Genomic DNA, 11,409 nt, shown 5'->3' with positions numbered 1-11,409 from the left:
AAGTTTTTGTAATGTATAGTTTAGAGTCAGTGGGATATCCATACAGGTTAGGTCTCCTGTATTTTGTTTTAATGAAACGTATTAGGCGTGCAGATCAAATAGACCTGGATCAGATGAAAAGTGCAACGCATTCCTTTCTATATAATCAAGTCCTATAAAGTTAATATTATTAATGCTGGTTCCTCTTATGCTCTAGATGTGGGGTAAGGCTGAGTTCAAATAAATCGGATTGCATTTTTCTTTTTTTATCAAAACTTGCAAATCTACAAAATTGAACTTTAAGAACAATAACGCACCGCAGTAATAAAGCAGAAAATCTTAAAATCGTTGGTACTTTACCACCTAAGCTATTTTCTTTTTACAGAGTTATCTTAAAGGCTACCAGATATACATATACCTACCTATATGTATGTATTTAATTAATTATTTCGTCAGGAGGGTACGAAAAAAAAAACTTATCTACTGAACTCTGATCACGTTAGTATAGTAGTCTTGTTTCTAACTATAGTATAGATTATTGATGAAAAACAAAGAAAACATAACTACGTGATTATGTTGCAACATATTCTGGAGAAATATAATTCAAGGTGCTCTGTGAACAACACTTGCATACTGATCTGTAGTTTAGATTGACTTAAGAATAAGTTAATGTTTCAATACCACAATTGCTTTGCTGATATTAGTCTAGCTTGGAAGTGATTTTCATAATCTTTGAAGAATTAAAAAAGGCAATTGAATGTATAAATAATGTATTATTTATGCTATTGACTAAACAGTTTTAATAATTTACTTGATAAATGAGAACAGTAATGTCTCCGAACTTTAACTATAATATAAACTATAATATAATATAAACTTCGAAACTTTAAGCAAGTATGATCAGATAAAATAAGAGAAAGTCTATTATTTATCATTCGCAACTTTAGGGAGCCAAGGTCTCCACAAATGCCATTTGTTTCCGGCCAGATTTTGGTTCTCGTTTTCGAATCGTTGTTCTATATGCCTTCGTTTGGGGTTGCTGAGTTACAGCTGAACCGAAATCCTTTATTTGAAACTTGGCATAGATATTTACTTGTTTGTGTGTTCTGTTCTGTAATGCTTTGTTTTGTTTAACGGCGTAAAACTTCCTTGGTCAAAACGCCATTTACTTCCTATTAGTTTCCCGCAACACTTGTTTGTGTGTTTTTTGGATCATTTTCACTGATAGGAAGTCTTAAAAAGGACAATATCGCAAAAAAAACAAACAATCCTCATGAAACTGAAATTATTAATGGTGCTTTTTCTGTCGCTGTTAATTTTCATTAAAGCTGGATTCAGAAGGATTACTTAAAATATTTCATATTCACAAAAAATATTTTTAAAAAAATCGAAAAATATGCATCTCCGAGAATATCATATCCATCCATTTAAAAGGTAATTTGAAATAAAACAACCATTGTCTAAATCGATCCAATATTAGCAAAAATGGAAACCATTTTTTTTTTATCTTTTTTTTTATTCTTATTTTCATAAAGTAGAGCTAACGGACAACTTACAGTTTTTAATCCATCTTTTCAGATGTACTTATGTACTTACACATACCATAAGATTTTTCGCACAGGTTTTTCATAAAGCTTATTGGCTGTTATTTTTTTATTTATTTTTTTTTTATTATTCTCTCGTTATTTTGAAAATTTACTGTATAAATAAATTATTTATTTGTATCATACAATTGCTACCCTAAATCGATGATTTCATTTTTGAGTATGAATAATTAGAAATTAAAGGAATTTATTCAAGTTCTTGAGACTGGTACTTATCTATTAAATAAATCAAATGGTATCCTTATTAAGTCTCAACATTCTTTATTATATCAATAGTCCAACGTTTCAGCCAATTCGGCCATCCTCAAGCACAATCTTAACATTTAACAGCTTGTTATGTATTAATTTGTAACAATTTTAAAACACTATTATTAATAACATACCATACTTTAAATATAAATTCACACCTCACATCAAATTTTAAAAAATTGTTTTACGGGCTATTTTGCCAAGGTCATCAAATTCAAGTCAAAATAATGTCATTATCATGTAAAAGTCATTATTACTGTTATTGGTATTTAAAGTATAAGCCAATAATACTATTCTTTTTTTTTTATAAATAAATTATTTATTTCTATCATACAATTGCTATCCTAAAACGATGATTTAATTTTTGAGTATGAATGCTTTCTTTGTCCATTCTGTTATTATATCTTCTCCTTGTCTAATTAGGAGATATTTCATTGAATTAAGAGAGATTTCCCTGAGTCAAATTCCATTTCCTGATGCTGAAATAATAAACTCGTCAACAAATGCTAGCCTAGAACCTCATAAGTATCACTTCTAACGCACGCGGGTGAAATATTAGTAAAAATACTATAAGAGGAATTGAGATGATGATTCGAAGATAATGAGTAACGTTTTATGGTTCCTCGGTCATTAAAAACCATGAATTCGTATAGAAATTTGAGAAAATGATATTGACTTTTTTTCTATTTTAATGTTTGCCAAGTGATCAGCATGTGAAGAATTTCAATTAATGGAAAGAAAAAAATACAAGAAAAAGCTATTGGTGGGGAATCATAGCCTCTGCCAAATGTAATATTTATTAACCCTATAAATAATTAATGTTCGTACCTCCCAGAAATTTGGAAATGATACAAATAAAGATTAGTTTGGAGAACGTAGACATCTGACAAAAAATCTATGTTTATTCCGTTCGTTTTCATTGCAAAGTTTCTTCACGTGTTTTTTGTCTCGGCTGTTCCTGTTATCCCACGTAATACCTAGAGGTTGTTAGATACACAACGATCGGTCTTTCAAAGGAGTTCCAAAAAGAATTATTCCTTTGCAATTTCTTGAAGCATTTCCAATTAACGATCCTTGAATTCCCCTACCCTCAAATAAGAAAATCATTTTCTTTCTCTTTTTTTTCCCTCCTTATTTTGAAGATTAATTAGCGTGTTTCATAGTTCATTATTTAAAGAGATATTTATAAATAATTAAAATCTTTGCATGACATCCTTTACTAAGTTTCTGGCTAGTCTTTTTTCTAATATAGATGGAAATCTAGAAACATTATCTTCATAAAACTTTAATCTGTATGGACATATTAATAACTCATAAAATATTGACTGGGAGTTGACCCGATGAATTATTTTGCCCAACTAACTCAGTTGAAGTTGCTGTTATGTTACAGTTCATATCTCTGCTCAGGTGGTAAAATATTGTAAGACACATTTTCCTAGTAAGTATAGATTTCACGTTGCGGATAGTACAATAGCCGGGAAGAAAAAAAGGCAGTTATTTCACACCAATTTTTTATTACTTTAATGAAAACTATATATAATTACTAGTCATACTTGAGTCTGCGAAGTATACGTAGGGGGAGTAAAAAATGGCGCCTTTCTAATAACGTTAAAAATAATTATTTTTTCATTCGGAGCTCTATATCATAAGAACTACCAACAACACTAGAAAATCTAAAAGAACATTTTTTAAAGAAGAGTAAATTTTCTGAAATGTGAGTTCTAATAGAGCTATTTACGTCCAATAGTTCTCGAGATATACCTTTTTAAAAAACAACATTTCTTAAAAATCTACTGAAAAATTAGTAGTTAGTAATTTATTTTGAGAAATCTATATCTCAGGAACTATTTGACGTATCGATGTCTATTAGAACTCAAATTAAAGCTAGTTTAACATAATATAAAGTAGTTTACGACCTTTACCTTCGTAGGAATAGTATTTTTCATGATATTTCCTCAAATAAATTGATTTATAGTTGTTCAGATAATAAGTTTGAGTTTTGAAAAACATTATTTCAGAAACCATTAGCGTACAGATGTCAGCACTCAAATTAAAGCTAGTTAAATTTACTATAAAATAGTTTATAGCGTTTATCTTTGTAGGAGTAGTAGTTTTTATAATATTTGACAAAATAAATTCATAAATTGTTAATTTCTAATTGTTCGTATAAAATGTTTGGTTTTTGAAAAAATATATCTCTAGATCCAGAATACTTACTATAAAGTAGTTTATGACTTTTATCTTCGTTGGGATAGTAGTTTTTATGATATTCGTATATGAGTTAAATTTGGCAAATGAAAATTTATCCGAACACCTATAAATCAATTTATTTTAGTAAATATCATGAAAACTACTACTCCTACGACGATAAACGTATTAAGCTACTTCATAGCCCATTAAGCTAACTTTAATTTGAGTGCTAACAGACATCTGTATGTCAAATAGTTTTTGAGATATAGATTTTTCAAAATAAATTCACTAACTACTAATCTTTCAGTACGTTCTGTACAACATTTTTATGAAATATTGCTTTTTAAAAAGGCTGTATCTCGAGAATTTTTGAACGTAAATAGCTCTACTAGGGCTTACAGTTTAGCAAATTTACTCTACTTTAAATGATGTTCTCTTAGATTTTCTATTGTTGGTAGTTATAAAGATATAGAGCTCCGAATGAAACATTAATTATTTTTAACGTTTTTAAAAAGCCGCCATTATTTATCCCCCCTACCTATACTTGGCAGACTCATCAATTTTGACTGTTAATTATACATAGTTTGCATAAAATTAATAAAAAAAATTGGGGTGAAATAACAGACTTTTTTCTCCTCTTGGGCTCTTGTATTAGGAGTACCCTTAGTTGATGTTAAGGTAGCAAACATTTTAATGTTTGATTTTTTTAGAGTCTATGAGAAAATAAAGCCGGAATATAGCAAATGTCAGTTAAATCCGCAGGATTACAGGTTGACATCTTTTTTTTTTTGTTTTAATTACAAAATTCAAGAGATGTAAAATTGTTTTACAACATTTTGCCATTTTGTTTAATTGACTATAAAACCAACATTATCTCATTTAGAAAGTATTTGCAAAGATGTAAATGCGATTTATATTCTTAATACAAGAAAAGAACAGATACCACTCAATTTGTCTTTTTTACCAAAAAAATAATAATAGTAATAAGTAGAATGTTATGAAGCTGAAATTATTAACGACGGTAGTTGATATGCTGCAGATGTTCAATAAGGCTGGGTTTCAAAAAATCGAACTCAAAGTGGTTTAAAAATATGTTTTTAACAGAGGACTTCCCACTAATACATATTAAAATTCACAATGTGGATTGATTTCTGATGTATTCGGTATAATTTCTAATCGTGATGCATGGAACAATGCATTTGCAACAACTCATTACACTTTGAACTAGATCATTTTTATCATTCCTTAATTGATAAAGAATGCTAAATATGTTTTTATATGTATACATTATATACACTATGTTTTTTATTTGAAAAATAATTTTATTTGTATTAGTAAGTGGAAGTGTGTGTCAGTGGTTTAAGTTTTATCAGCTAGTAATTCTCATTACAACCCTTCTACAATATAATTCCTTGGTGTGTTCGATTGAGGGGCAATTAGTCCATAATGGAAACAAGGATAAATTAAGAAAGCTCAATTTCAAGGCATCAGAGGGTGAAACCAATCAAAAATAATTTAATCAATGACACGTTAAATATGGTTTTACTAAACCAAAATTGATAAGAATAGTATTTTTGGTAGAAGTTATTTTAATTAATTGAATTAAAATTGCTAAGAATGCTATTTATGAAGCCACACCTCATGCATCAACTAAACAAACTGTTTAACTCGACAATTGCCCATGTGCTTTGGTGAAATTACAATCTGAAGAAGGGCCCTAGAAGATTGCCACAGTGAATGGCTATTGTTTGATCCGCCGTGAAACCACTTTGCAGATAAATGACTGACATCTACGGCACTCCCGCTGGCAATCGGCAATCAGCATCCCAAGTGATTGTCCTTCGCAGCTTGTAGAAGCCTTCAAATCTACCAATTACTCATGTGCGAGTATTGACGAGATAACGAAAAGAGTGTTTTGCTATTTCCTTAGTATTAGTCATACATTCTGATGTAAAACTCTTGGGAACTTTAACATGAGGAAATATTACCCAAAATAAAAAAGGAATTCCCGGCAACTTATGACTTACGAACAGTACAACGATAAGATGACTTATTGCATACATATATGACGATATAGTCTTTATCGAACCTTCTCTACTAATGAAATGAGTATGTCTACTCAAGACCATCAGAATTTGACTGTTTTTAAGTCTTTACTGGCTATATCCGTTAGGTTACCTCCTCTTTAATAATTGTTAAATAGGAGAATATTATGTTATAGAATATAACATGATCTGAAGAGTAAATATATTGCGTTTTTAATAAGTATTTTACCTTTTGTTTTTTTTTAATATTCATTTTCATTTTTAAATAAATAAGGTCCGGTTCCTAATTACGATAAGACCGTATTGAAATTTAGGAAGTAGGTTTCAATGATGATGAGGATATATTTTCATCACTTGAGGAAGTTTGAAGCCTTGTTTACCGCAGCCTAGCATATCAAGATTTAGGTGGATATGAGTACATGAGCTGTGCAGGCGACCCAGTTGAATCCATGTTCAATATTATTAAATCTTTATAGACAGTTTCTGTAAGCTAAAACTTATTCTAAGGATCTCCTTAACATCAATTTTACGATTTATAAAATCGTATATAGTATAGTAAAAACTACTCTTACTATACAAACCTCCAACAAATTATAGAAGACTCATTTATATGACCATAATAAGGCCTATTTGGATTTCCGAAGTTGAGTTTTGGGACTCAGTTAAACCATCGAATCCTCTCATTTCGAAGCCTTACAATCCAAAATCCTTTGTAAACTCCTTAATGCCTTCTTGCTAATTCTTACTTTGTCACAAATAAAGTTATAATCTTTCAGGGCCCCAATATTCTATATGAAGCCGATTTGACAAAAACCAGATATCAATCTTTCCACATCCACTCTTAAACCATCCTAACAAAATTGTTTCTAACCTTGGTTCTTCTTTATTACCCGATAATGGTTCTAGACAGCTGCAAAGTAGGCCTCGAAGTCTCTCCTCTAGAAATTTTTCTTGAGTTTTATCAATGGTTATATTAAATTCTCCATAAGTTGGTTATATAAAAATATTTATTATATTCTATAATAATAATTTTCCATGCTACTTGAATCATAGGCTGGAATAATATGTGTAATTTTGAATTAATCATTTTTTTTTATTTCATTACTTAAATTAAATTATTTACTAAGCAATATTATACTTTATTATTTAATGGTAATATTACTGAAAATATTTTGCTTACGTTGTAAGTGACACAAAGGACATTGATAAAACGAATATAATTTGGCCTGTCCTGCGCAATTTGAAAATTGTAACATTTTTATTAAATCCCTTTATTGTTTAGAATTTAAAATTATATTAAGTTCCTTTATTATTAATTTTCTATATCATGCTCTTCGTTTCTACATATTTATAGATCATTCGTCTCTAATTTATTATTTCTTTTCCAGGTATACCAGGTACTCCATGTGAGGCTGAGGGTTGGGACGTCGCCAAGACCAGGTTCTTGGATTCTGGAACGAGCTCTCGAAGACGAAGAGTACAGACCGTGGACCTACTTCGCTCCGACGACCGAAGAGTGTGAGGCGAGATACGGGGCACAGCCTCCTCATTGCCTTAGCAACATGTCCAGAGTCACTCCAATGGATGGAGGAGAGGTAGGTGTTCCGTATCTGTTGTGAAGTGGGATAAATATTTCTTCAGAATGAGTTTAAAAAAAAATTACTACGTTTTCTACAAAGGACGACTTTTTACAATGCTACATTGCTATAAAAACAAAGTGAAGTATAAATTAAATCTTTGCAGTGACAGTTTCTGGATAGTGTTAGTGTAGGTTCCACGATCCATAAATTAAATTATGGTGGTAATAGGTTTTACGAACAATTAATTATCTACATCTTCGTAATTACCAACACAAAAAATGCACAAAGTTTTAAGATACTGTTTGGTGTTTCGTTTTCTTATTAGCTTGTCATTGTTACTCTAATCTTGTTGGTAACGTTATGTTTGTGTTCCTTAAGATTGAATAAAATCGTTGATATTACCCTTCATTGGTTCCATTTTTCTACAATTTTGTATTCCAGATAATTCCGAAAACAAGAAATTTATAATTTAGTATATCACGAGGCAAGAGCTTTTTTGGCTACTTCATTTATATAGATTTAGCTTATCATTCTCTGTGTCCCTAAATCATTCTCCTTGTGTCTTGTACCGTACAGACAATTTCATTTCTTGGAGGGGATGCGGCCCACCCGTCGATATACTATTGGATACAGGTCATTATTAAGAAATGTATAATATAATATTTTCTGTACCAACTTATATTATTCATAAAGTAATATAAAAAGTGGCTTATATAATTTTCGTTTACATATGAGAATAAGTGAAAGTATTTTGTAATTTCGGGGAGGGTTAGAGTCCCTCTGACTCAGTTAAAACTTTTGGCTATTCCACAATCCATATCTTGATGATATTCTGGCATTTATGTATTTCAATCATGTACAATGGATACACATAATAATATATATATAACTGACATTCGTCTTAAAATATTTCATGTTTATTCAGTTTCATTCCTCATGTCCATATAAGTTCCGGTGTAACGGGCAATTACTATGGATGCTAGAGTGATTTCTCGTAGAGCAATTTGAAGGTTAAGTGTGCCTATTATCACGAGTCCGTCATTACGTAAGGATCCGCTATATTGATCTGTGATCAAGGAAGGTCAACAGAAGTACAACAGAAGAGTGATGGATGCCCATCTCAACTAGCGACCTGTCCATCTCTAGGGATAGGTGAAATAACGATGAACAAATAAGCATAACTTAAGTTACAATAACACGATTAATTGTTTAAAACATGCACTTTAAATTAACTGGTTGTTTTAAGCCACAACTATTACATTTCCTTAGTCATTATCAATCTTTTAAAAAAATCGAAATATATACATACATACTTGATACTTCTTCTCTTCCTAAACTCTATTTGTGTAGGGGCTTCTCTAAAGACAGATAAATAAATAATAACATTTCTTACCTTCAGTTTATTTACTTTCAGTCGCGGTTAAACACGGTCAGATAAGACAGAACTGTTTTAATAATAATAATAATAATAATCTTTATTTATTCTGGGATGGATCCTTTTAGAATAATTTACAGGCGTCAAAATTAGGCTTTAGAGCCTTAGAGTAAGTTACAAAATAGAGATGAAGAAATTACAAGATGTCATAAAATAAAATAATATAGTGAATTTAAAAACATACAATTAAACAACTATAATTAACAGAATATATAAAATAATGATAAAACAAATAAAATGAAACCACTTGTCACATCATAAAACATAAGATGACTTATGATAGTAAATAAAAAGAAAAAAAAATGATAAAAAATCAAATACTATTAAACTAAAAAATCATAAATGAAAAGATATAATTTCTGCTAGTATACAAATTTACAATTATAAACGAAGATCTAAGACATAAAATACAGAAAATATATAAAGCTTTTTTGAAACTTTCAATTGTTATTCTTCCGGAATTGGTTGGACAGAAGGTAGTTGAAGATACGGGATTTGAAGATTGGAAGGGTGTTAGAACTACGAATAAAGGAGGGAATAGAATTCCATAGGGGAGAGGAACGGATGAGGAAAGATCTACCAAAGGCTGCGGTTCGATGGACAGTTACATATAAGTCTGAGAGCTGTGAGCGGGTATTGCGGGAATGCACTGAGGACTTAAATTGAAGGATATCTGAGATGCACGATGGACGGCGGGATTGGATGACTTGATAGAGAAAAGAAGCAAGGAAATATTTACCACGGAAGGAGGGGTATAGCCACTTCAACTCTTCATAAAATCGGGTGACAGAGGCGTCCCTGAGGACCCCAAAGATGAATCGTACAAACCAATTATTTAACCGTTTTAATTTTGCTTCGAGATCCCCATAGACACCCACGTAACCCACACAGCAATAGTCACAGTGGGGGAATATTAAGGAAGTAACCAGGAGGCTTCAAAAGGAAGTAGGTGACGAAGATCTAAACGCTTCAGGGTGGAAAAGGTACGACGCGAAATATTTGAGACGTTGTTTTTTCACTATAGTTTTAATAGTTGAGAAAGACATATACTTAGACCGGAAACGCTGATCATTCTCTTGGTTAGGTAAGGAAGATGAAATGTCAATATAATGGTCACCTGCTTATTTTTAATATTTAGTTTCACTTAGATCCTATTTCCTATCAAAAGTTAGTTTAGTTTTTTCCGATTAGTACATACGTTGCCCACTAAAATTTCCGTTAAGGTATTTTGTAATTCATTATTTTCCCTCCACTCTAGTTTTAATGGTACCTCCTGACGATGTTTCTTTTACTAAGTACCTTATATTCTTTTCTACCGTCTTTCGTTATTCTTTTTTCCTCGCCTACTTTATTAGTTATGTTCACCACGTATGATTACTGTTATTTATTTTACTTACTGCTCTGAGCTTATATAACTTTATATCTACTTCTTTAATTTTCTTCAATACAACTTATGCACCCATATTATCTGTTATCTTCTTATGTTTCTTATTATTCTGTACTTCCTCTTAATAATTATGGTTGATATCTTGTTTTTTTTTTCTTAGCCCTGTTGAAGGCCTGAAATTCTGACCGGAACGTTGGCACTAATAAATAAGTTGTTACTTGTTTGTGTTCTTTACTGACCGCATCCCAACCATCTTTTCAATTTATTGTTTTTTATATCATTTTTCTTCCGCAAGGAAATAATAACCTACCATACACTAATCACATAAACGGATTAATTTGTTGGTTGCCTAACGCGTTAAGCACTACATTAACCATCAAAGGGCATCATAATTATAATTAACTTATGTATTTCATCCATGAATATAATATACTCAATTTGCATTCCTAAGAGTTTAGAAAGGCAGCGCGGGAAACCGCGGGGTGAGGCCCGTGGCTACTAAATCCAATAGTACAAGAGCCCAAGAGGAGAAAAAAGGCAGTTATCTCACCCCAATTTTTGATTACTTTAATGAAAATTATGTATAATTAATAGTCAAAACTAATGAGTCTGCTAAGTATAGGTAGGGGGAATAAAAATTGGTGGCTGTTTCAAAGCGGTAAAAAAAACTAATTTTTCATTCGGAGCTCTATATCTTAAAAAGAAGGAACAACAAAAGAAAACCTAAGAGAACGTCATTTAACAAAGAGTAAATTTGCTAAAATATGAGCCCTAAAAGAGTAATTTACATTAAATAGTTTTCGAGATATAGCTTTTTAAAAAAGCAACATTTTATAAAAATATTGTATGGGACGTACTAAAAGATCAGTAGTTAGTGAATTTATTTTGAAAAATGTATATCTCAAAAACCATTTGACGTACAGATGTCTATTAGCACTCA

The 11,409-nt window shown here is 30.9% G+C and overlaps 1 protein-coding gene across 1 annotated transcript in view; it reads left to right on the top strand.

The window, feature by feature from the left end:
• The window catches only part of wb (wing blister), a 128,995-nt gene that overhangs the window by 74,309 nt on the left and 43,277 nt on the right, over positions 1-11,409 (top strand). The window contains exon 3 of the mRNA XM_067050668.1: positions 7,456-7,662. Coding sequence (XP_066906769.1) covers positions 7,456-7,662 — 207 coding nt within the window. The remainder of the gene's footprint in view (positions 1-7,455; positions 7,663-11,409) is intronic.

The sequence above is a fragment of the Halyomorpha halys genome, unplaced genomic scaffold, assembly GCF_000696795.3.
Source record: "Halyomorpha halys isolate HHAL.00 unplaced genomic scaffold, Hhal_1.1 Scaffold1412.1, whole genome shotgun sequence".
Lineage (NCBI taxonomy): Eukaryota > Metazoa > Arthropoda > Insecta > Hemiptera > Pentatomidae > Halyomorpha > Halyomorpha halys.
Note: the sequence above shows the minus strand (reverse complement) of the source record. Positions and strands in the feature narration are given on the sequence as shown.